The 23,442-nt window shown below is 53.7% G+C and overlaps 10 protein-coding genes across 10 annotated transcripts; 4 read left to right on the top strand and 6 right to left on the bottom strand.

The window, feature by feature from the left end:
• Positions 1-1,966: 1,966 nt before the first annotated feature.
• Positions 1,967-3,829, bottom strand: N656DRAFT_749438 (putative MFS transporter; the record flags this gene model as incomplete). The annotated part of the gene is made up of 4 exons (XM_064812981.1): positions 1,967-2,322; positions 2,389-2,627; positions 2,711-3,559; positions 3,627-3,829. 4 exons carry the CDS (start codon positions 3,827-3,829, stop codon positions 2,000-2,002), a joined length of 1,614 nt encoding a protein of 537 aa, XP_064672378.1. The 3' UTR covers positions 1,967-1,999.
• A 1,207-nt stretch (positions 3,830-5,036) lies between these two features.
• N656DRAFT_788216 (putative MATE efflux family protein subfamily) lies at positions 5,037-6,395 on the bottom strand (the record flags this gene model as incomplete). Its single annotated transcript, XM_064816674.1, has 1 exon — positions 5,037-6,395. The coding sequence occupies one exon, from the start codon at positions 6,393-6,395 to the stop codon at positions 5,037-5,039; it is 1,359 nt and encodes a 452-aa protein (XP_064672377.1).
• A 1,056-nt stretch (positions 6,396-7,451) lies between these two features.
• Positions 7,452-9,098, top strand: N656DRAFT_843512 (Arginase/deacetylase; the record flags this gene model as incomplete). The annotated part of the gene is made up of 7 exons (XM_064819095.1): positions 7,452-7,646; positions 7,734-7,830; positions 7,897-7,987; positions 8,042-8,125; positions 8,185-8,414; positions 8,476-8,894; positions 8,967-9,098. The coding sequence occupies exons 1-7, from the start codon at positions 7,503-7,505 to the stop codon at positions 9,096-9,098; spliced, it is 1,197 nt and encodes a 398-aa protein (XP_064672376.1). The 5' UTR covers positions 7,452-7,502.
• A 64-nt stretch (positions 9,099-9,162) lies between these two features.
• N656DRAFT_548152 (uncharacterized protein) lies at positions 9,163-11,077 on the bottom strand. The gene is made up of 3 exons (XM_064810040.1): positions 10,750-11,077; positions 9,388-10,689; positions 9,163-9,324 (listed from the first exon to the last, which is right to left on the bottom strand). Exons 1-3 carry the CDS (start codon positions 10,973-10,975, stop codon positions 9,293-9,295), a joined length of 1,560 nt encoding a protein of 519 aa, XP_064672375.1. The 5' UTR covers positions 10,976-11,077; the 3' UTR covers positions 9,163-9,292.
• Positions 11,078-12,155: 1,078 nt separating this feature from the next.
• Positions 12,156-13,354, top strand: N656DRAFT_749431 (NAD(P)-binding protein; the record flags this gene model as incomplete). The annotated part of the gene is made up of 2 exons (XM_064812980.1): positions 12,156-12,199; positions 12,289-13,354. The coding sequence occupies 2 exons, from the start codon at positions 12,156-12,158 to the stop codon at positions 13,352-13,354; spliced, it is 1,110 nt and encodes a 369-aa protein (XP_064672374.1).
• A 94-nt stretch (positions 13,355-13,448) lies between these two features.
• N656DRAFT_796425 (uncharacterized protein) lies at positions 13,449-15,050 on the bottom strand (the record flags this gene model as incomplete). Its single annotated transcript, XM_064817521.1, has 5 exons — positions 13,449-13,580; positions 13,652-13,950; positions 14,034-14,144; positions 14,231-14,573; positions 14,652-15,050. The coding sequence occupies 5 exons, from the start codon at positions 15,048-15,050 to the stop codon at positions 13,449-13,451; spliced, it is 1,284 nt and encodes a 427-aa protein (XP_064672373.1).
• Positions 15,051-16,180: 1,130 nt separating this feature from the next.
• On the top strand, positions 16,181-16,872 carry N656DRAFT_749427 (uncharacterized protein). Its single transcript, XM_064812979.1, has 2 exons — positions 16,181-16,271; positions 16,343-16,872. The coding sequence occupies exon 2, from the start codon at positions 16,524-16,526 to the stop codon at positions 16,770-16,772; it is 249 nt and encodes an 82-aa protein (XP_064672372.1). The 5' UTR covers positions 16,181-16,271; positions 16,343-16,523; the 3' UTR covers positions 16,773-16,872.
• A 251-nt stretch (positions 16,873-17,123) lies between these two features.
• Positions 17,124-19,358, bottom strand: N656DRAFT_548243 (D-site 20S pre-rRNA nuclease). Its single transcript, XM_064810041.1, has 5 exons — positions 18,656-19,358; positions 18,390-18,586; positions 17,989-18,328; positions 17,790-17,925; positions 17,124-17,732 (listed from the first exon to the last, which is right to left on the bottom strand). The coding sequence occupies exons 1-5, from the start codon at positions 18,894-18,896 to the stop codon at positions 17,249-17,251; spliced, it is 1,398 nt and encodes a 465-aa protein (XP_064672371.1). The 5' UTR covers positions 18,897-19,358; the 3' UTR covers positions 17,124-17,248.
• A 1,713-nt stretch (positions 19,359-21,071) lies between these two features.
• Positions 21,072-21,536, top strand: N656DRAFT_704801 (uncharacterized protein; the record flags this gene model as incomplete). Its single annotated transcript, XM_064811211.1, has 1 exon — positions 21,072-21,536. One exon carries the CDS (start codon positions 21,072-21,074, stop codon positions 21,534-21,536), a length of 465 nt encoding a protein of 154 aa, XP_064672370.1.
• Positions 21,537-22,165: 629 nt separating this feature from the next.
• N656DRAFT_843505 (uncharacterized protein) lies at positions 22,166-23,238 on the bottom strand (the record flags this gene model as incomplete). Its single annotated transcript, XM_064819094.1, has 3 exons — positions 22,166-22,599; positions 22,666-23,054; positions 23,156-23,238. 3 exons carry the CDS (start codon positions 23,236-23,238, stop codon positions 22,166-22,168), a joined length of 906 nt encoding a protein of 301 aa, XP_064672369.1.
• Between the last annotated feature and the right edge of the window lie 204 nt (positions 23,239-23,442).

Genomic DNA, 23,442 nt, shown 5'->3' with positions numbered 1-23,442 from the left:
CCCCCGCCCGCTGCGGAGCTAGGCACTTATGTTATAAGAAGTGATGCTCAGATTGTCGGTCGTGTCGACAGGCCTGTTGGAGGAAAGTTGAGATAGGTAGTAGGTTAGATGAGGGTGATTCCGTGGGAATTTAGTAGAACTGAAATAGGTCGAGCTCGCTGCTCGATTCTCAGGCTCTGGAAGAAGTCTGTGGTGATGATTGGCATGGAGAAAAAAGAAGCAGAGGAGCAACCTCAGGCGAGGAAGAAGAAGATGGAGAAGAACGAGTTCGGGCAGAAGAAGCAGAGGGAGAGAAAGCCGACGACGAAGAGCCTGAGGTGAAGAAAGAAGATGAGGTGGGAGGAGAAGCTGGAGAAAGAAGAGAAGGCGAGGAGGGAGAAGAGCAGGAAGAGGAGGAAGAGGGCTGGGGTGAGTAAAGAGGAAAGGAAGATTCGAGTTTCGGGGAGGAGGAGGAGGAAGAATCAAAACACAGGGCAGCCAAGAGAAAGAAATCTAGGCGTAGACCCGCATATCACCCCTCGCAGAGACCCGTCCCTTTAACCTATGCGGCGAATAAGACGACTCGCATTGCGAGGAGTGATTATGGTGTCGTTCGAACTGGAGGATGCGGCCAATAGAGCGACTCGCATCCTAAGGCCGGTCACAGTTCCGTGAACTTCCGCCGAGCTGAAAGCAGACGACGAGGGGCGAGGGACAAAGGGAAGGCCGCAGAGCATGCGGGCACAAGGTAGTGAGGGATGGAGGAAGGCCAAGGACCTGGAGGAGGGCAGTGAACATGGCAGGGAGATGTGTGGAATGGATCTGGTATGCTCTAACCTTTCTATATGACTTTTCAGCGAAGCTGGGATTGTTTCCATTCTGATATGTCTGAGCGCGTGAAGACGGTTTTCTGATCAAGATGCAACAATGCTGGAAGCTATTGCACACAAACAACGAAGCTTCGTGGGACCGCCTCCGGCGGCAAGCCCGGGCCCGCTTATACAATGGCATTATTCCGCGTACTTCCGTTGCGGTCACAGAAAGAACTTAATGAATGGATTATGCGGGTCTGGATTTTAGAGCACGAATTCACTGCGTGTAATTTAACGAGGCACCTAATCCGGAGAATGGAGTGCCGGGGCTGAGAGCCGTTAGGAGGGCGGTATATCAACAACTTGAAGATAGGCCGTCGTTGTCTGTATTACATGAGCCACGAGGTACCATCTCAGGCACGTTGAACCGTCACTACGAAACTTGAATGGTTCTTGCTCGGGCGGCAAAACCCAGATGTGGATGGCTGACTCCAATCCGCAAGTCGGAGCGGCGATATGGGTATTGGCATAAAGAGGCCGAGACTATGAGCTTGGAAGAACTAAACATCTGTGTTTTGAATCAGAATACCTCCCTGACTTAAGGCAGTAACTGGGAATAGCTATGTCTGGACATTGCGTTTTGGCTTCGGGGTGGCAAAGAGTAGTGGTGTATTCAGGGTTGCAAACAGAAAGTAAACAAAGCCATCAAGAAGTGTCTATATATCTTCCCCGCTGTCTGATTCTTTGCATTAAAGCAGAAGCGTTGTGATACAGCACCTGAGTTTATTGATACATCAATGCAAGATAAGGGGTTATGGACTGGAGCATTCATGTTGCAGAACTCAAGTGGAAGAAAGCGTGAGTGTAGATGGGTAAGGTACTTATTGCAGGAGTTTTATGCTCGCACAGCTTTAGCAATTAAGAGCACGCTATTCACATTGATTTATCTGGGGGGCTTCTCTTTACATTAGAACACGTAGTAAAGCTAAGTGTGTCGAGGGTTTGAGGATGATGTATCAGGGACTCACGATGAGGTCGCTAGGTAGCTTCAGTTCACGCCTATCTGTATGTACCTTAGATGACTAGACCTTGCAAAGATAAATAATACTACACTCAGTGAGTAAAATTACTGTTCGTCTGACAAGTACGTATTATTCTGAATCAATGAAATTGTTAAGAATATTATTTCTACCTAGTCAACGCTGAACTCAGCTCGCCGCATCCATGTCAGTCTGCTCGAATTCCGGGTTTACCCACGATGGGCTTCCGGATTTCTCACGCATTGCCGGGCCGAATCGATGCAATGCTGCCAGCAGCGGAATGCAAAAGAAGACGGTGATTATGGCATGACCAGCAAACGCCCAGGTAAAGCCGACATTGTCGACCCACGGCACAATGAAGAATGGGTCAACAAAGGCGGACAAGTTTAGCATGACGGCATAAAAGGTCATGGTGGCCATGCTCTGCATCGGGTAGGCATCCACCACGTACGAACAGATGGCCGTGTTTCCCATTTGGATGCCGGCACCAACTTGATTGAAGAGTTAGCATCAGTCTCGGCTTTGTCACTGAAAACCTGGAGGACAAATGAACTTACAGAGAGCAAAGGCTACTTGGCCCACCATCCAGTGGTAGCCCTGATCCACACTGACGCCCCAGACAATTAGACCAACCGCAGTCAAGACGGCGGCGGGATATGCTAGCCACAAACGCATCTCTGGCGTCTTTTGGTTGTTGTTGGACTTGGCGAGTTTGACCACCATCCAGTCGCTCAGACGGCCGGAGCAAAAGATTTCGGAAATCAAGGTGCCCACAATCAGGCCGAGATATAAAAGCCTTGAGTCGGGCGTTAGCACAAATGGCTGGTTGCTGGTGCCATAGGGGGATCAAAACAAAACAAAACAAAACAAAGAGCTTACCCCTGAATGTGTACCGCATATGTCGCGTAGGCGATGGGGACCAGCGTCACAACCGAAAGCACCCACCAGTACCAGCCAAAGCAGTAGGTCATGATGGAGACGGGGACCACAATGTACTTGAAGGTCTTGATGAAGCGTATGATGGTGTCATACGGCTTTGGGTGCTTGATTCCCGGGAGTGGCGAGACATTGGCAAAGGGCAACTTCTTCGTTTTCGGCACAGTCATGTGCATGTTCCTTGAAGAAGACCAACTCTCCGTCAAGGCCTTCTCATCACCCGCCTGGACAGCAGCCGTTCGAACCCCATGCTTTTGTGCAAGCATAAGATGGCGCGGATAGAGCGTCTCGGGGAGGAAGAACACCTCCGCAAGAAGAATAACCCCAAAGAGAATGGCCGAAACCCACTGAATCCACTGATAACCCGCAATATTCACAAACCCACCGATCAACGGCCCAAACAACAGCCCTTGGTCAATAGCCAGGACCCAAAGCCCCAGCTTCTGCCCTCGCTCATGGTCAAAGAAAATATCGTTGATGATGGCCAAACCGACATTGGACGCAGGGCTTACTCCCAAGCCCTGAAAGAACCGAGCCGCCATGTAACCGGAGTAGGTCGGCGCCAACGCGGCCCCGATGGTCGAGACCAGGGCCATGAGAGTGCCGAGGATGAAGATGGGCCGTCGACCGATGATGTCGGCTGGGGACGCCCAGAGCAACGGGCCCAGAGCAAGGCCGAGAGCGGGGATAGCGACGGTCCAGTTTGCTTGTTCTAGGGTTGCGGAGTAGGTGGTTTGGAGATCGGGGAAGGATGGGACGGTGGTCGTGGTGATGTAGGTGAACATGAAATACCTGTCAGGGGTGTTCCCAGGCGTTAGGATAAGTCATGGTTTGATCTCGAATTGTTGAAGCAGCTTACAGTGACATTACAATGGCCAATATTGTGTGTTTTTGCGCAGAAGACCAGTTCAGGGGGTCGAGGTCGTCGCCGAGGACGGGCTGTGGGAACAGCTTGAGGCCATCTTTGCTCAAGACCACTTCCTCGGTCACCTGGCCAACCAGGGGCTTCGGTTCAGACCCTGTAGGAGGAAAAGCCTTGTCTTGCTTTTCTGCATCGGCCATGTCGTTGTTGTACTTGTCCATGCGAGCGTCGAAGCCGTCAAGACGGTAGGAACTGGCATGTGCATGACCATGATCGATGAGACCAACTGTATATATGCACCATATATGTATATACATAAGCAATAATATGTTCTTTACTCCCTCAGATACTCTCCCGATCATCCAGCCCCGGTTGCCCCGTCTCTCGACCTTATCATTTCGTACCTATCGTAGTGCTGGCGTCTTATCTCCGCCCGCTCCACATGGGCGTTCCATGGGCACTTACTGGGCAATAATACCCAAAAAGGAACAATACGCGCCTTATCAGCCAGATCCCGTCCCATTGAAATGTTGGATGCCCTTATCTCCGAACTGTCGTTAATACTCGGTAGTTGGCCCTGGTCCCGGATCGTGGATTTCGTGGGGAGATGCCAGCCGTTCCCTTGGAGCTGGATAGACAGGATTCAGCCAGCCTTGGTAAGCCCCTTTCCAGGCTATTGGAGTTTGGAGATCATTGGCCAATGGGCTATCAGCGTGGCTTGGCCCCATGTCCCCCAACTTTCATGCTCGCATGTTCCCCACGCTGGCTGCTGATTGTGATACATTGAAATTATTCTCCGTAACGACACTGGTTTCGGAAGCCAGACCAACTCAGCCCTACGGCACCGGCTCGGTCTGCTTTATGGAATAATGGAAGGCTGCTAGCGTACCGGTATGGTGGTAGCCTTCAATGTGATCGATGCACCTTTGCTGATATTCGCATGTATCTCGATTACGTCCCTACTCAGGTACGGGGAAATAGACCATGGGGCACTCCTTCTGTATCACTGGTCCACAGTCAAGGATAGAAAACCAACCCAGGTAGCTACGGTATCTGACCGTCGCTTCCAAATCCCAGGACAAGTGGATGGAGCCTTCCCAGCAAACACAAACAAGCGCAAAGTGCGCTACCTAACAACACCCCCTCCTTCTCTCCGGCTCTCTCCCCCTCCTCTTCTCCAGTACATGGCAAAGTTGGAGTGCGTCAGCGCAGTTCCAATGCTCCACGGTTCAGTACGAAGGTTGGGGCCCAAAAAAAACTTGACTCCCCAGATAGTGCAAGCAAGCCAAGGCCCAACGTGCAGATGATGCGTAAGGCTCATAAGCCGCCTAGCCACTCAGTTGGAAGCTCACATTCTAATGCGTACAGTACCTTTTGCCCAAGTACTAGTAGAAATCTATCTTTACCCTAATGGTGTGAAACAACAATCGAATCGTGGCTCTCCTCGTCTAGCCGGTCCACAGCCCTTTGAACCTCGTTTTCCCAGTTGCTCAACCCGACAATGATCCATTCCAGGATGCCTACGAGCGACAGAGCAACGCACTGTCCCATCCACAAACCAGCCAAGCCCCAACCATGAAAAGCGAGGTAGATACCACCGGGAAGAGCACCTCCGTAGTAGCTTATGCAGTTCACGAGCGCCCCTACCCACTGACGGCCCATCCCCCTTAAGGCTCCACCACAACTGCCGTTCAGTCCGTCGGCAATTTGGAACAAGGCGACATAGGGAATGACATCAGCGACGAGGGAAATAACACGCTTGTCGCTGTTGAATAGGCCACCGATGACATGTCTCGTTGCGAAGAGGACCGTAAGGATGATGGAACCAAAGATGACGGAGAGGATGGCAGCGCAATGCGCGGAGCGTCTCGCGGCCCTGGGGTTTTTTGCTCCAAGAATATTCCCCAGCCGAGCCGATTCTGCGACCCCAAGACCAAAGGGGATCGTGTTGATGATCTGATCCGCCGTCATGATAACGGACTGGGCCGCAAGGGGAAGCGTTCCGAGCCGACCGGCAGCAAGAGCGACGATCTCAAATGCCCACCACTCGGTGCCGACATGAATGACACCCAGGAAGGCGAGCTTGGCAAAGGGCCACGAATTTGCAAGAGCCCGTCTTGGCTGCAGTCCGCTCCAGCACTCCTTGCCCCGAATCAAGGCGGCGTAGGCAACAAGGAGCAGGAAGGAAAGCCAGTAGGATATGCCCGTGGCCACGGGGGCTCCGTATATGCCAAAGTCGAAGGTGTAGATGAAGAGGTAGTTGAGGACAGCGTTGAGCGGGGAGGTGATAAGGAGTGCGTAGGTCCCTGGCCGATAGATGCCTTGGGCCTGCAGGAACTTCTTCATGCACTCAAACCAGACGTAGCCTAGACCTCCCGGGGCCAGCAACTGGAGAAACCTGGCGCTGTGGATGCAGATGGACTCGGGCTGGCCCAGTGCCCTGAAGAGCGGTTCTGAGAAACACCAGATGACGACGACGACGGTGTAGAAGGCCGTCAAGACGAACAGGCCTCGCTGCAGCAAGACTCCCAAGTTTCCCTTATCTTTGGATGCTGTAAAGCTGCTCGAAGCCAACGTGTCGAGCGCACTCGTCCCTCCCAAAGCAATCAGCCATGCCGTTGCCATGGCGAACATGTACGAGAAGGCAGCGACTGCCAGAGCTTCCGAGGAGAGGCGCCCAACGACAAGGACAGATACGGTTTGCAGGCTGTTTTGGAGCATGTAGGCCAGAATGATGGGTATCGAGGCTTTGATCAGAAACCACATCTCAGCGAGCCATTCGACGTATTCGGATCGGGCTGGAAGCGGCCGACGAGTCTCGGAGGAGGAGAGCAGGGGCGATGTCTCGTCGACAGGTTCATGTTGCTCGAGGTCTCGAGGGAGAAGGCTACTGTCCCTGGTTCGAAATTTGTTCATGTTTCCTTTGCGGGACTTGAATTTGCCCTTTTGTCGGAGATCGGCTGACTTCTCGCAATATCGACGTACACGGTTCAAAATTCGAACAATTCTCGGCCCTCGTCAACGGGATCCAACGGCACCCGAACCGAGCTTTCACGGGGCTTAATAGGGAACTTCACAGTACACTCGTTGCCGAGTTCTTGTACCTGTGCCCAATCCCAGGTGGCTTTCCACACGGCATGCAAGATCCATGCACACCTAGGCAGCCTATGCTTCTTTGATGGAGAAAGCATTTGCAAAGCAATCCGCAAGATGGGAACGCTCGGATGTTATCGGACCATGTCATGCAGCACGCCGTGATAACACTGCAAGCCATGCCCAGAGTCATGAATGATCGCCAATGGTCATCGGCCCAGTATCGGCCATGCACGGTTCCGCGGAAGACGCAGCATCCTGAGAGGCCAGCCAGCAACGACTGCTTGTCGGCGGCTATCAGACCTGTTTGGGAAGTGCAGGAAGCCACTGGACCACTGCAGAGATAGAGCCCAAGCTTCTCGATCTTGCCGTCGATCGAGGCAGTTGCATCCATACACTAACGCAATCTGGAAATGTAGCCACCCGAGTCCACTCTCGATAACGGCGATGTGGAGAAGGGGCCGGCAGAGCATGGAAACGTGGATAATGCCAGGCTGCAGCATCTGAGGCTAGACTCACTCTGGTGAAGTAGGCGCTGGACGGCACAAGATGACGATGTGATGGTGTAGAACTGTAGATGTATACTGGCGGTCTGGGGAAGAGTGAAGACCGGGAGAAGGGAACCTCTGCCTGACTCCTGTCTCGGACTCTTCTCGACACCCGTCTGAAGGTATAATAAGACCTAGCTGGCTGGTCAAGCGTCCAGAAAGAATGCTTCCAGGCTCGTCATTTTGTTCGCTACTAGAAGCTGGAGAACGGGCCCCCAAGTAGGAAAGAACGATGCATTCCTGGTCAGCACTCTTAACCCTCGGGTCCGCGGCAATCGCGACCGCCCACGCCGGGCATGAGCAGTCTCAGAAAATAATTTCGGGACCTCACAAATCTTTGTGGTTTAATACCCTTCCTGGGGATGGCGGTACACAGGCATGTCTTCACGCAAGCTTCAATGCCTTATACAGTTTGCCGTCGTCGCCCTCACTAACACTTCCATGATGATGTGACTTGACGCAGGCCGATTCCGTTTTCTCCGGCATATCTACCTTTGGCCGTCTCCCTTACCAGCCCTGTCTTCAGAACCCTGATGCCATCTACGACATTGCTTTCATCGGTAGGCACCTTCTCCAACAGGGAGTCTTCAATGCACGTCACATGTGGCTGATCATGCATGGCAAAGGTGCTCCCTTCGACACCGGGACGTCGTATCGTCCAGGCGCTCGCTTCGGTCCCTCGGGTATCCGACAGGGCTCTCGGCGGTTGAATCTCTAGTATGCATCCCTTATCCCTACCAAGCAACCCAAGTCGGGCTGACCACAAGCTAGTGGAGGATACAATGTCCCCCTCAAGACAAACCCCTTCAACAGCTGGGCCACCGTCCTAGACTGCGGTGACATTCCTGTTACGTCGTAAGGCTCCAAGCCGGCTCAACATCGTAGGTTATGTCCAGGTGCTGACAGTGATGAAGGTATGACAATACTTGGGCTCTTCAACAAATCGAGGAAGGCCATTTCAAGATCCTCTCCCGCCCTCCTGCAACGGATGCGGACAAGCGAGGACCTGCCATCAAGGGCAAAACGCTGCCTAGAGTCATCACGCTTGGCGGAGACCATACCATCACCCTTCCCTTGCTGCGATCCATCAATCGCGCTTACGGCCCTGTCTCCGTCATTCACTTTGACAGTCACCTGGACACCTGTAAGCCATCATTTCCAACCCCCTTCACCTTTGAACCCCCCCGCCCCTGACGCCAATATAGGGAAGCCCAAGGTGTTTGGCGGATCACCCTCTGAAGTCGCGGCCATCAACCACGGCACCTACTTCTACCACGCCGCCATGGAAGGCCTGCTTGCCAACGACACCAACATCCACGCGGGGATCCGCACCACCCTGAGCGGGCCCAGCGACTACGACAACGACGGCTACTGCGGCTTTGAGATTGTCGAGGCCCGCGAGATCGACACGATTGGCACCGACGGCATCATCAAGAGGATCGTGGACCGCATCGGCACCAAGAGGCCCGTCTACCTCTCGATCGATATTGACACGTTGGACCCGGCGTTTGCCCCGGCCACGGGCACCCCCGAGACAGGAGGCTGGTCGACCAGGGAACTCAGGACCATTCTCCGCGGGTTGGAGAATCTCAACTTGATTGCAGCGGATATTGTCGAGGTCGCTGTAAGTCTCTTGCTCTGTGGTTTCGTTACTGAATATTCTAGGCGTTGTACTAACGGAAGAATGTTCGAACAGCCTGCGTACGACACGAACGCCGAGCACACTACCATGGCTGCAGCTGATGTGCTCTATGAGGTTATGAGTATCATGGTGAAGAAGGGCCCCCTGAGTAAAATGGTGGAGGGCAACGACGCGGATGATCTGTGAATTCACGAGCGTATAAGACGGAATATATAAACGACGCTGGGTTGCTCATCGTATGAATGAAGGCTTTTAATAGCCTATGAATATAGTAAACTAAGTAACTGGGTTCGTATCTTCGGATCAAGAGTCGGGTCGATATGTATCACGAAGGATGGAAGCGTGGGCTTGCTAAGTAGACAAGCCCCGTCAGCCGGACATCAAAACAGGATAATGTTGTAATCCAGCTTCTCTGTATCACGATTCCGATGTCAGTATTACCAACCAGAGCTCGAATGGTACTTCGAAGACACACCTAGCAGTTGGCTTGCGCACAGCTCCCCCCTAAAATCACCCAAACTCGCCCTTACATCCCATATATCCTGCAGCGCCTGGCGAATGATACTGATATGCAACGAGCGAATACACTCGCCCAATTTCTCAACCTTATCAAGCACAAAGCTCTTTTGCTCCTCAGTAAAAGCCTCACAGCCAAGCGTAAACAGCGGCATCGCCATAGCGACCCAGGTATGGCATGGCTGCCCCTGGGTAGTGCTCATGTTACTGACCATTTCCTTCATGGCACGAACAGCAGACTGTATCGGCTCTGACCCGGACGGAAGGTGGTACAGTCGCCTGTAGAGGTGGATCAGGGTCGCCTGCTGGAAGATTTGGTGGCAGAGCGTGAACTCGCGGCCGTACTCGGGCGATAGAGGGGAGCAGATGGATATGACGGCCGGCGGCGCTTTGGAATCGCGGCTGATCATGGCCTGGACCTTGCCGAGGAGAATGCCTGCTTCGAAGGATGACGCTAAGGGATCGACCGAGGCGAGTCGGGAGAGATGGTCGATTTGGTGGATCACGTCTAACAGCTCGTCGCTGTAGCCTAAGAAGCCGTCAATCGCGGGGCTGGGAGCAGGTTTGAGATTGGCTTTCAGCGGGTCTGTGGCAGGAGGAGCGTGTAGCGGTGCTCGTGGCTCGGAGTTCTCTGAAGGGGGGATGTACGGCAGGGTTTGTAACGAGAGATAGAGCTGGTATAGATGCTTCATGGCGGACTGGAGGGCACCGGATGGGTTGGTGAAATCGCGACGGGTCCTCCCGTCACCGTCCAGAAGAGCCCGGATTCCTTGTAAATGGATACGCCAGGAAGATGTGCCTTGGCGGTAGGTGAAGACATCGCTAAGACACCAGATCAGACATGTTGCCAACAGGGTCTCGTCCATTTGGCCTGTCCCCAAGGCGCTTCGCAAGAGTGATAGCCCTGACGACTGCAGGTGGCCAAGGATCCTGGATATCTCAATGCCGTTTAGCGAGAGGACTCCACGAGACAGGAAGCCCGCTGCTGATAGTGCGAGGCAGGCCGACATGAGCTGAGGCGATTCGAGGGTGACGGGCACCAGGCCTTGGCGTAGGTCTTGGTGTATTGAGGGATGGCAGGACAGGGAAGCGAGGATGTCTCCTGTGAAATAGCTTAGAAGGCTCTGATATGTTGGCGAGAGCGGGATGCCGTTTGGTAGACGACGCGGAAGGGAGACGGATAGTGGCACGGCCCCTGTGGGCAAAACCGGCGGAGTTCTGGGATTCCTGTTCTGCTGCACCAAGGTCCCTTCTTCTCCATCTTGTCGAGGTCAGTCTCAGCTGCAAGGTATGAGAACACGAAGGCTCGGTGAGTGCGTACCTATATTACGACCCGCGGGGCCTGCACCAAGTCCGAGTCGAAGCTGGCAAGCGGTCGAGTTCCTGCGGTCACTGCGATTGCTGGCACCGCTCCATACAAGTCTTAGAGCGTATGTACACGTCCTATTGAACGCCAAACACTGGCCGCAACAGGGCTTCTGCTCATCACACTTTCTCCTCCGCCTCCTGCACTCCTCACATCCTTGGCGGGATCGTGTGCCTGGCATACGGCCCGGCGAGATGCTGCATGTCACAGGGCTGAGTTGCTGACAAGTTGTGTAGGTGTGGAATCTTGATTGTCGACTAGAAGAATCCTATAGTTTTATCGAAGTGAGTTTCGATTCATAGTGTGCCTGATTTACGATTCTTCTGTCAGCTAGGTGAATCAACCCACAAAGTGACCTGGTCGAAATCCGACGGTACCATTGATATCCGTTATCGTGTTAGCACATACTGCTGCAAGAACGTTGCAGAATGCAGACATCTTGGAAAGGAGGAGGGGAAATCGGGGACACAGCGCGCTGTTTGGTCAATGGCTCGCTATAACGTCACAAATAGGAGTTGAGCATTTTGATACCATTTTCAATTAGCTGCTGTGAGCCAAAGATAAGGATAAGAAGAAGAGATAAGCAACGAGAAGGCGTACTCGGGAGTTTCCAGCCAATTGTCGCTATCGATTTACAGTAGTGGCTCAAACTGCTCGCCATCAAGCCATTGCGTTGAAGCGGTTTTGTTTGAGACTTTGTGTTTCAACTGTTGCGGTGAGCAGTTCAAGTGAGTTCTTGACTGAGGATTGGATCGATTGATCACGGTGGAGCCCTGCCGCCTGCTAACACTAACCCCTGATCCTAACCCTAACCCAACTCCTGGCCCTGAGCTTTCCAGCATGACTTGGGCCCCTGGGAGATCGACGCTGCAGATGGATGCTCAAAGAGTCAAAGAATCAAGGAAATATTAGCTTCACGCAGCCATTGATTTGCATTATTGTTTTCCTAGCCTAACATGGTGAGAAAGAACCACTATAACAAGGGATTCTGCTAACCTTAGCTACATGCTAGTTACCTGGAAGAAAGCTGCAAGGGGATGGTCTGCCCCTATCAGCTAAGAGCAAATGATGAACCTAGAATCCCTAAACTACGCCCTCTAGCATCATGAAAGGGGATGATGGGAGTATCAAATCAATTCTGTCGACGGCTGGGGATGAATTCACCTAGAGCTCGATTCCAAAAGAGTCATCCACGAGTGGGTCAGTATGGATCACACCACTTGCAAGTTTCCACCCCTAACTTGCTCGCACTTACCCCGCAAGCTCGACGGGATTCAAAACTCCTCGTTTTGTGATCCAAATTCACATCATCCCTCGTCTTTGCCGAAACTGAGTACCAACCATCCAGGCACCAAACCAAAATGTCGTCCGAAAGGCAGTTCAACGTTGCCATCATTGGCTATGGGTGAGTGGACTCCCTCCTTGAGGCCTTATAACTGTCACCTCCCTGGGCAGTACAGCTCTATATATGCTAATCCCATAATCAACCCCCAGCCTCTCCGCCAAAACCTTCCACATCCCCTTCCTCAACCAAACCCCTTCCCTCAAACTGCACTCCATCCTGCAACGCTCCCCAACCCCCGGCAACTCGGCCCGGGAGGACTACCCCTCCGTGACGCACTACACGGACCTCACCCCCTTACTCTCCGACTCGGCCGTCGACATCGTGGTGCTCTGCACCCCTCCACAAACCCACTTCCCCTTTGCGCGCGCCGCGCTCGAGGCAGGTAAGCACGTGCTGGTCGAGAAGCCCTTCGTGCCGAGCTCGGCCGAGGCCGAAGCCCTCACGGCCCTGGCCGCGTCCCGCGGGCGGGTGCTCTGCGTGTACCAGAACCGGCGGTGGGATGCCGACTTCTTGACGGTGCGGCGCCTGCTGGCCGAGGGCACGCTGGGCCGCGTCGTCGAGTTCGAGACGCACTTTGACCGGTACCGGCCAGACCCGCCCCAGTCGTGGAAGGGCGGTTTGACGATGGCTCAGGGTGGCGGCGCGCTGTTTGATCTCGGCAGTCATTTGCTTGATCAGGTGTTTGTCTTGTTTGGCATGCCCACGTCGGTCTGGGCGAGGTTGGTGCGTCAGCGGCAGGGGCGGTTGGTCGGGACGCCCGAGACGGACGGTGAGCCGGATAGTGTCACGGCAGTGCTGAGCTATGCCAATACGGGTATGCTGGTGCATGTGCGCATCGGGGTGTTAAGTGCAGAGACCAGACAGCTGAGGTTCTGGGTTAGGGGGAGTAAGGGGAGCTACCACAAGACCGGGTTAGATCCGCAGGAGGACTGGTTGAGGGGCGGTGGGAAGGTGACGGATGCTGGGTTTGGGAGGGAGGATGAGGCGCACTATGGCAAGCTCTGCCTTCTGGCAGAGAATGGGAAAGTCGAGGAGAGGATATGCCCGACCGTCGAGCCGGAAACGTACCTCAAGTTTTACAGCTTGTTCGCCAAGGCTGTGGAGAGCGGAAAGGAAGAGGACGTGCCAGTTCCCGCGTCGCAGGCCGCCAAGGTGCTGAGGATCATCGAGGCTATTATTGAGAGCTCAAAATCGGGTAGGGAGGTTACATTTTAAGGCTGCGTTGCCCGCAGTGCAGCTTGAGCTTTGCTGTTGTCCAAGACAGTGACTCCTAATATAAGTAACCTGAGAGAGCCGTTGCACAAATGCACTAAGAAACGATGGCCTGCTCGACCTCAAAGATGCCGTCGACAGAGACCCTATATCCCTGCTGCATCCCCCGTAGCCTTGTACTGTCGGATCGGATAAGCAGATCACGGCCATCGATGCGATACCAATAACCCTACCAACACGCTAGTGAGCTCATGGGCCGTATGGGGACGTCTGTGAGCGTGAGGTAAAGATGAGGCTTACGTATATTTCGGGTGTTTGCGAGAATTTGACGGGAAACCAAGTCCACTGTTGAGGCTCATGCTCCAGCAAGACCTCTAGCTGGGGCAAAAACCACTCTTCGTCCTTGAAGCTGTCGCCCATTTCGTGCGTGATGAGCTTGTGGAACTGCTTCTGCAGCGCATTCAGAGTGTCGTAAGGGATTGGCACCCGAATGGTGGGTCGTAGGATGTCGGTCAGATGCGTGACGCCGAGATGCTGAGCGAGCTCCAACGGCGTCATATCTGGCCAAGGGAACTCGGTCCATCGCGTCCTAAGTGTCCCTGAAGGAAACAAAGTTCAGTCCCAGCCCCTGAAGGGAAGCAAGAGGTATTTGATGGTAAGACAAAAGCGCGGAGTAACTCACTAGATGCACCAAGCTCTAGGAGTTTTGACACGACTTCTATAGGGGCACCCAAGTAGACAGCCTGGTGAAGAGGAGTCCAGAGACTGATGAATTCCAGCCCCTCGCCCCGTTCTGTCATCGTTGGTTAGCACCCGTATCACAGTCCTCTGGCCCGCGAGCAGACAGCGAGGAAGGGTGATTCCACATCGGTAACTCACTGATCCTCGGTGCGTTGATCCAGGACTCCTCGTAGATGCGGTGGCCCGACTCGAGTATATCAAAAACGTCGTCCCAATACCCCCACTTGGCCGCGTCGCTCAACTTGTCGCGCAGTCGGACGTATTCTTGGTCGTGTTTATCAGCATCGAGGTTGCCAAGCCATGTTCGCACTCGCAATGAGTTCAGTATCTCGCCATGATCCTTGCCAGCGCCCGCGTCCTCTTCGAGCTCAACCGGTCCTAACGTGGCGGTGTCGGAGAAAGCGTCATGAATCTCAGGTTCTGAGGTAGGAATCGGAAGGGTGTTGGACCGGGTCACGCCCAGATGCTTTAGCTGACCAGTCTATCACGGGGGTCAGTGATATGGTATATCGAATTCACCATCCCCACTATATAGCACTTACAGATTCAAGGCGCCGACTTGACTGGCCATGCCGACTTCAAGCTCCTTCAACTCATTCTCAAGATCGACCAACTTGTCCCGCGACATTGTCCAGAGCAGTTTTTGGACGAATTTCGGGCGAAGCCTCCCGGGTTCCGTGCTGACAACGCCCTGTATCTGGAGCAAGATCTTCCTGATGACGTCCTTGAGGGGATTAACGAACACGTCTAGGGAGAACTCCAGAGATGCCAAACCGGCCGTCTTCAGTTCTCTCACCACCTCCAGTATGGACTCGATTGTCTGCTGCGCTCGACCAACCCTGCTCATGAGCGTCCCGAGATCCCTTCCGGCATTCCAGAACTTTTTGAGCTGCTCAACTGCTGCCGCACACAGCCCCAAGACCTCCACCAAAGCTGTAATCAGGCTGACTGGATCCATTGGTAACGTTAGGCTGCCTGGCTGTTAAGCGAGCTATGTGGCTCCTGAGGCGGTGCAAGAGAGATAAAGTGTAAAGAGGAAGCACAAAAGAAAAGGTGCAAGAGAACTGTTCCTCGTCCAGGTTTCCGGAAAAGCAGGTCGTGTAAGTAAGTCCGTCTCTTGTTGATGCAGTGACCTCTTCATAATCCGATATAAAGGGGTCAAACGCTTTGTTCAAGTTCCATATGTCTTGTTATCAGAGTCATGAAAAGTTGGAAAGATCAAAAGATGTATCGATTCCAGAACCTAGACTGCTTCCCCCTGCGCGGCCAGGAGGCAACCAAACACCAACCACATGCACCTGGTCCAGTGCTTATGCCTGGGATAATGTACTGTCTGGCTCATCCCCAACGTCAGAAACGGAGTAATAAGGGCTGGGTTGGGGTTTAGCAGTGTGGTTACACCCTGCCAAGCCACCCTTGGCTTCCGTGGAATTGAGTTGACCTGTGACCATCCTCGCCGTGCTGGGCAATCGCCTGGGGGCGGGGTACGAAGCAGTCAGCCAGTGACAGATTTTGAGCCCGACGATCATTCCTAGTGTACTGTGGTATGTGGTAGCTTGTTAGATTGCGTGCAATACTCCCAACAGCGTAGAGACGTCGAGGCTCGGAGCATGAAAGGCCTGATGAAGAGTGAAGACAATTGATGAGAGGAGGGCTATCAAGCATCAGCGGACTGCCAGTTAAGCCTTCCATTGATGCTGGGCGACTGGCAGGCAGGTGTGTTCAAGGTTACAGGTGGGAACGACGACGCGGCATTCTGCTGATTTCAGCTCTCTTTGGGGGGCAGTGCTAGTAGTCGGACAAAATGATACTGAGATACAGCTGCCGGGGTATGTCGAGTATAACACTCCTGCCTTGTCATACCCGCAACACCTTGAAGTGACTTAACTAACTCGCGTGGTTGGAAATGCGCGCGCCGCGCGCACAGTGCCTTGAAGACGAAGCGGTTGGTGCCAACAGGGTTAGGGGTTTTTTAGGGCATTCCTTTGCCTCGGATTCGGGTTGATATGAACCAAACCACATCCCTCCCCTTCCTCCCCTCAAAATCACAGCCAGGACTTCGATCTCAGACAACCCATTGAGTTTCCATGAAGTGGAAGCCAGCTCTTTGCACGATAAACGTGAAGCCAATCGGGCGCATCCACTGTACTTGAAGAGCCTGAGACTTCTGGGATACCCCGTAAGGAGGAGGCACTGCATTGTGTGGTCCGTGCGGTACGACTAACAATATTGTTCTATCAAATTCATCAGGACATCCACCTCGGTCAAAAAAATCCAGATCCAGATCAAGCACCAAGAACAGCCCAGCAGACCATAACCAAAGTCGGCCCAAAACGAACCTTGTCGGCACGCCGACTGTAATAGCACACCCACCCGACATCCCTTGACCACGTACACCACCCACCCACCCACCCACCAAAAGAAAGCAAAAATGCATCTCATGTACCTGCCCGAAACGAACGGGTCTGGCCGGCGCTACACCCTTAAGAAGGTCATGGACGGCCAGGTGACCAAGTCGGCGCACCCGGCGCGCTTCTCGCCCGACGACAAGTGGTCGCGCCACCGGCTGGCGGTGCGCAAGCGGTTTGCCGTGCTTCTGGCGCAGAGGAGTACGCCCCCATGTCTTCTAGTCTATGATCTTTCTAAAGCTAACGTCGGCGCCGGCAGAATGAGTGATTAGTGCGATAAGCACGCATGTCAGGATTTTCAGGGGGAGGGGAGGCACAAAGATGGCAGCCATATACCGATATCTGGGCTTGGGAGAGCAGATTTCGCACGGCATGTTATTGTCCGAATCTACGTTCCATGGTCGATGGAAGCAGGAGCGATGGCGTCCGACCAGCCTGGTAAACACCCACTTGCGACTTCGATCAACGACCGCGCATGCGAGGCCAGCCGATGATTAGTTCTGTGGTTGCGAATGGTTCGTGGGATGGCTGGCATCCCTGTCGGCGTTCTAGCTGGAGGCTCGGAGAGCCATAAACGGGTCGGCGTTGGCTTAGGTTGGAACTGGACTCTTGAGAAACAGAGAAACAAGGCGTTATGACTTGGTGTTTTTATAGCTACATATGTGCTTCAAGCAGGCATCAAAAATTCGTCTTGGGATAATGATTCATTATTCTCGACACCTTTGCCGTCCAATTCGAACGTGTCTCATCACCTCCTCTTCTTGGCATTGACGTTACGGCCTGCCCCTACTTTAATCTTCCCAGGGCCTGAACCCCTGGCGCCGGTCAGGATGCTAGGGAGGTAGTCCCCATCCATGAGATCACGTTGCTTTGTCCGGCGGGCTTCTTCCAGTTTCTTGGTGTACTCCTTTTGGTCCTCGGCCAGGATCAACTCCCTTCCCCACCCATTTTTGCCACCTCCCTTGACGTTTGCGCCTTTCCCGCTTGCCGTACCATGGGTGGGTTTCGGAATGCTATAGACATTGCCTCTGTTGTTGTACTGGAAATTCCTCTTGAGATGGAGCTTGAAGTTGCCTGCAGCGTCGGTACTGCATGAGACTCGTGTCAAGGTCGCCTGTCCGCAGGAGGGGCAGAATTGCTTCGTGGTATCCTTGCAGACTTTCCAGCACCCATGGCACCTCAAAACCCACGTCTTTAGAAAGGTGATTCTGGAAAACCCGGTGTCCAAAAGACTTGAGTACGGTTAGAAACCTGCTTCGCGTCGGGGAACCTGGGGAACGGAAACCTACTTGAGGTTTATCCTGAGGGCTACATTGCGCATGGCCATGTCCGAGGTGATCAAGGCCGCCTGGAGCACCCGCTGTACCGGCTGTGGTGCCGTGAGGGCATTTTCCTTGGCTCGATACTTTTTGATGTTGCTTGGAGCTGGGATGGCAACATGTCAGCAGCTTGAATAAACAGAGGGGATATGGAGCAACGGAGACTGACTTATCCATTCCCCACCGCCGTCATCATCTTCTGGCGTCGTATCCTCTTCATATTCTTCCGTCGGAGCGTCAACCTCCTCAGCAGGCTTGTTCAAATCAAGGTCCCCCAATTGCTCCGTAACTGATTCACTAGTCGCCTCCGCAGGGGAGTCTCGAGCCTCGTCCGCGGCGTCAGGAGCAGCATTTTGCTGCTCCTGATCTGCTTCAGTAGTTGTTTTCGGTTCCCCAACGTCTGCAGCGGCCTCAACCCCAGCCTGAGATGGCTCGCTGCCATCTGCGTCTGCCTTTCCGGGCGGTTTCCCGTTCAGCCCTTTCTGGTTTGGCTCTCGTCTTAACCGCCACTATCGTCCGACTCGGTCAGTCATGCATGTCATGTAGCAAAAGTCGATGTAGGTAGCGCACATCACCGCCGTTCCTCTCAATTTCCAACTCATATGTCAGGGCGAGGAGCTGTAGATCTGGCCTCGAGAGGACTTGCAGGTCGCCCGTTCTCCGCGCAAAGGCTGTGACAAACTGGACAGACTCGGGTCGGGGATTGCGAAGCTTGAGAAATGGCGACAGCGTTGTCTGGAACCGAGAACGTGTCGCCTCGTCGCGAACTGAGAGTCACAGCGTTAGCGGGGCAGGCTAACCCACATGCATGTCGCTCGATGGAGACGGAGACGCACTCTCTGAAACCACGGCAGGAATGGTATAGAGCTCCTCAACCTGTGCGATCAGGGTCGAGACGGTCGGTTCATTTTTGATGATAGCGTTGGCATCTATGACCAGGGAATGGACGGGTTTTGTGTGTGTGGTGGTGTGCGACGTTAAGGAGGGCTGGCGCTCGCGGTCTGGGAGGAGAGCGGGGGCGGGGTTCGCGGCCCCTGGTGTCTGCGCACTTGGCCCATCGATAACAGGTTGCTCCATGACCAAAGGGCTATGTTAGCCTTAGTATAATCTCGGACGCTACTACCCGGGGAAGATATCAGGAAGACAACAGGTTCAGGCGGGGCGTTGAAGGCAACCTGGAAAGGGTTTCGCTTCATGTGTTGGATTTCTGAAAATTCAGGCGGGGAAGATGGGCAGAATCTCGGTCCGGCCGTAGTGTGGGGCAGCACCGAGCTCCGGTCCCACTCTGGTTCCGGCCCCGCTTTTGCGATAGCGGGGGGTCAACCCGATCCTCCACATCTCCGGACCGAGCACCCGGCTGAGTCCGGAGAAGTTGCGAAAAACGCCACAATCACAGTTTGTACCGCCAACAGCCCGATAGATAGCTCAATCGAGCTCAATCATTTTCACAAGTCATCCGAATATTCAGCATTAACACCAGACCCGATGATCCTGATCGTTGTTCTCGAGTTGAATCATGGCGATTAACACCCACGGTTCTCGGACCCCATTCCTTCTTTAGAAATCTGGCGCGGCGTGGAGCAAAGATACATGATCAAGCAGAGGTATGTACAGTCTAGAGTGCGTTGCTTGTCCTGCGTTGTTTTGGCTCTGCAATGATATTTGATTGAAAGCTTTCATTTCGGCTCGCATAAATGGCAAAGTCTTCTGTACTGTCTCTCACGGCGAAAAAGAACAGTGGACGGGGAGGACTTGTGGCGTGATAAAAGGCTGACTTACCTAGATAAGCCGGTGTGGGGTGCAAGTAACGGTTCGGTACCTAGTAAGACAAGTGAGATTTGACTCGAGACTTATAAATAAAATAAGCTCACTGGACTCGTGCTCCCAGAGTCCCAGCTACCGATAGCTCAGAGGAAGACACGGCAACGCGGCACGTGTGGAGTCAAGCTTCCTATCCCCTGACTCTCTCGACAGTCTCGTGATGCTAATTCGGGGTAGCTCATCATCCCGGATTTTCTGGGACGCGAGGTAGCATTCCCCTCCGCCTCAGACCGCCCCTCGAAGACGTCTGCCAAGACCGCCCTAGCTTTCTTCCGGTGCATATACGAGCTTCATGGCTCCCCTGTTCTTCATATACTGCAACCCAGGAAGCCATGAAATAGATGCTTCTGGTTGAGTGCGATTTGGGATACTTGTGTAGTCCTGAGAGGCTTGTCACTTCTATCCCGGCCATACCGTAGTGGTAATGGTCGAGAGCTTCGGTGTCTGGTAATACAAGAACCCAGTGATAGTCTCCTACCTAGCCGTGAGACAGAATGTAGGTATCATTGTGATTTACGGACCCATCATCCGTGTTCCAGGCTCTGGTGGTAAACGATTTTCTACCGTTGAAGGGCCGCGGTCAAGGAGTTCACTGTCAACTTGTCAAGTCACTCAAGCAGCGGTTCTACCTGTTCATACGGTTTAAGGGAAGCCCCAACCTCTTTACAGGCAAGATCGGCAGTTGCCCTCATAATCCCGTCATTGTGGTAGCAGGGCCCATTTGCTGACATCTCGTATGGATTCAACCCAGGAGCTACCACGAGGCAGGGCCCCAGGATGCAACGGCAGTCACGCAAGATCCAAGCCGACCGTTACTCGGCTTCCCGCTCCCCGCAAGCGGCTCCGTCGATGCATGCAGCATGTAGTTGATGAACTCGTGCTTGTGCAGTCGGATTTCAGGCTGCGCCCGCCGGTGTCATGCCTTAGCCCCTGGGCTCGGGCTAGAGACTCTGGGATGTTACCAAGACCAGGCCACCAGGCACATGACTCCCCTCACTTCAACCCGTCCGTAAGCATCAGGCAATGTTGGGCTACTTTCCTCGCAGCCCGGAAGTTCGGGCTTCGTATTCTCGTGTTTTTGTTACCTGATGGAATATATGCCGAGGTTGGGGATATTGGTTCCGTGTCGTGATGGACGGTATGGATCTTCAGGTGGATAACCCGAACCATCCCACCCGCAAGTACTGGTAAACCCAGGGATGCTGCTATTTCCATATGCAAGACAAGCAGAGAGCCGTCCGGTGCCTATATAATCCGTCATCGCCCTCTTGTTAGAACACAGAATATCACATCAGACTCACCTACCTTAACCATCTCCTCAAGAAGCTCCTCGTTATCTCCGCTCAACAGCAATACTTCGGACCTCTGTCCTGGCCCAAACTCAGCCTTCAAGACTTGTCCAGTTCAACAACTCCAAACCAACCAACCATGATGACCAAGCTCGCCGTCCTGGCCCTCGCGGCCGCCGCTGCCCCCTTCGCCTCAGCCCTTGGCATGGCGCGCGTGGTCAACAAGTGCCCCGAGACGGTACACGTCTGGTCGGTGGGTTCCGAGATGGCCGGCCCTTACGCGCTGGGGACCAACGGCGGGTTTTACGCCGAGGAGTTCCGCAAGGATCCGCGGACCGGCGGCAAGGCGCTCAAGATCACGCGCAGCGCCGACGGCCTGTACAACGGCTCGCCCCAGACCATCTTTGCCTACAACCTCGACAACGACAAGGTCTGGTACGACCTCAGCGACATCTTTGGCGATGCCTTTGTCGGCAAGAAGCTTGTTGTGGAAAGCGCCGAGCAGTCCTGCCCCTCCATCATCTGGCCCACGGGCGTGCCCCCCGCGGGCTCCCAGGTCAAGGTCTGCACGTCGGCTAAGGATGTCACTTTGACGCTCTGTGCTTAGGTAGTCTCGTGGAGGAGGGTGGTCAGTAGAGTATCGGAGTTGGAAATGTTGCTTGGTTGGGAATGGAAGTTGCATGATGCGGCGAATTTTCGGAACTGGTTATGTCATGGATGTACACAGCTTCAGCCTTCAGGCTAGGCATCGATCTGAGTTAGCACCTGTCTTGATCGTTCCTTCCAAGCAGTGATCAACCGGTTACTCGTGCCCGGAGAGAGTGAGACACTGGGAAAAGCCAAACGGAAGTGACGACTGGTACTTGGAGCAACCACAGTCGTAGGTACCTTGGCAGATCTAGCCTCGAAACATGGAAAACATCCAACACTTTGAAATCCATGATCCTACCCGAGAGACTATACCATGGAGTCATAGATTATGGAGGTCCGTCAAGTTAAGCAGCTGAGGTAAGGTACCTACATTATGCTGCATGCACACAATGGTCAGTGTTCTGCGTTTTTCTACTCATATGCACAGTTCGTGTTGAGCAAGCTGATCAAGTTGCTGTGAACGAGGAACTCTTTTAGACTCTTGGTCTTGGGACTACCTTGTCTAAGAGCCGGCTACTCGGCTTCGGTTGGGGACAAGTTTTGGGCCCTTGTTAGTACTAAGGTCTCCTTCATGTTGTCCTTTGTTCACTCAACCATGCAAGTGTCCTCACTGTCCTCCACAGCCACATCAGCTTCCTCCAAGGAGACGTCGTCAACTTCCACCTCGAAGCTCTCCGCCTCAGAGTCGGTGTAATAGTCCGCGTCGATCAGGCCCTCAATTGCCGGCGCCGGGGCCCACAGGTTATCGCCCTTGTGGAGTTTGCGCAGCTTTATGGCAGCCCAGTCGCGATTGAGATCGGGATTCCACTTCTTGTCGCGGGCCCTGGTGGAGAGGGCAAGAGATTGCGCGGCGAAGAGCTCGATCTCGGCAATGACAAACCAGCCAACCCAGTAGAGTCCGTGTTCCACGGAGCGGGGGCACGAAAAGACGGCAATGGCCTCCTCTTTGGCCGGAACATATTTGACGGGAGGTGTGTCTACCCAGGCCATCTCGGGCAGCTCATAGGACCGGGGCATCCCTAGATGTATCAAATACCATCAATGTCAGTGACCGGAGGTCAAACCACGCAAAAGGGGTTGCTTACACTCTCCAGGGATGAGCATACCGGCGCAGTTGCCATACTCGTCCTGAATTTCCATGTCAGGGCCGTCTTCGAGTCCGTAGCGCCTGAAATCAGTGTTCTCTGTCAGGAGAGCACACATTCGACGCTCAAGTTCCGCAACACTCGGCTCCGTGTGCTGTTCGACGAGCAAAGCTTTGTTCTCGGCATAGTCGGGCAATTGATGGAGCCTGGCCCTAGCGTAGAAAACGTTCTCTTGACGCCACTGCGGATTATAGGCTTCGTCGATAAGCACATAGGTGACCCCCTTAGGCTTATCCTCGCTATCGTTGAGAATGCTCAGAAAGCGGCGATGGAAGTCCCAGTCCGTGGCCCAGGGATTGAAATACTTCCAGATGTTGATAAGGGGAGTGCTAGAGTCCATTAGATGGGGTTTTTCACCGACAGGTCGATTTGCCTTTGATTTCGAAGTCACGGCAGCCAGAACAGAAACTGTTGAGTTAAATCGACTTACCCTTTCTCAACAAACGGCGGACCATCGTCACTATCGAACAGCGAGTCACCAATATCAAGGTGAGTAGCATCATGATGGTCCATGATGCCGGCCTCGAGCACCCCGTGTTCGACCTCAGTGCGAGCCCAGGATTGCAGGTCTCTGAGAAAGAGGGCAGAAGCAGAAAGGTCAAGAGAAAGAGGAAGAAACCGCGGTCTTGTGGGCAGGAGAACGGGTCTCGACAAGATAGTGGAAGCGCCGAGAGAAATCCTCATCTCAACGACAACTAACAAAATCTTACTGGCCGC

Source organism: Canariomyces notabilis, assembly GCF_033297395.1.
Source record: "Canariomyces notabilis strain CBS 508.74 unplaced genomic scaffold N656scaffold_5, whole genome shotgun sequence".
Classification (NCBI taxonomy): Eukaryota; Fungi; Ascomycota; class Sordariomycetes; order Sordariales; family Chaetomiaceae; genus Canariomyces; species Canariomyces notabilis.
This window is presented reverse-complemented; position numbering and strand designations above follow the sequence as displayed.

Coding starts and splice junctions, on each gene's coding strand:
- N656DRAFT_548152 (XM_064810040.1), bottom strand. CDS start 10,975: ATGCCAGGCACACGATCCCGCCAAGGATGTGAGGAGTGCAGGAGGCGG. Junction 10,690..10,749: donor CCCCGCGGGTCGTAATATAG/GTACGCACTCAC, acceptor GACCTCGACAAG/ATGGAGAAGAAGGGACCTTG. Junction 9,325..9,387: donor GTGCGCAAGCCAACTGCTAG/GTGTGTCTTCGA, acceptor ATCGTGATACAG/AGAAGCTGGATTACAACATT.
- N656DRAFT_749427 (XM_064812979.1), top strand. CDS start 16,524: ATGCATCTCATGTACCTGCCCGAAACGAACGGGTCTGGCCGGCGCTAC.
- N656DRAFT_548243 (XM_064810041.1), bottom strand. CDS start 18,896: ATGGAGCAACCTGTTATCGATGGGCCAAGTGCGCAGACACCAGGGGCC. Junction 18,329..18,389: donor TTGAGAGGAACGGCGGTGAT/GTGCGCTACCTA, acceptor GTCGGACGATAG/TGGCGGTTAAGACGAGAGCC. Junction 17,926..17,988: donor CGGCGGTGGGGAATGGATAA/GTCAGTCTCCGT, acceptor TTGCCATCCCAG/CTCCAAGCAACATCAAAAAG.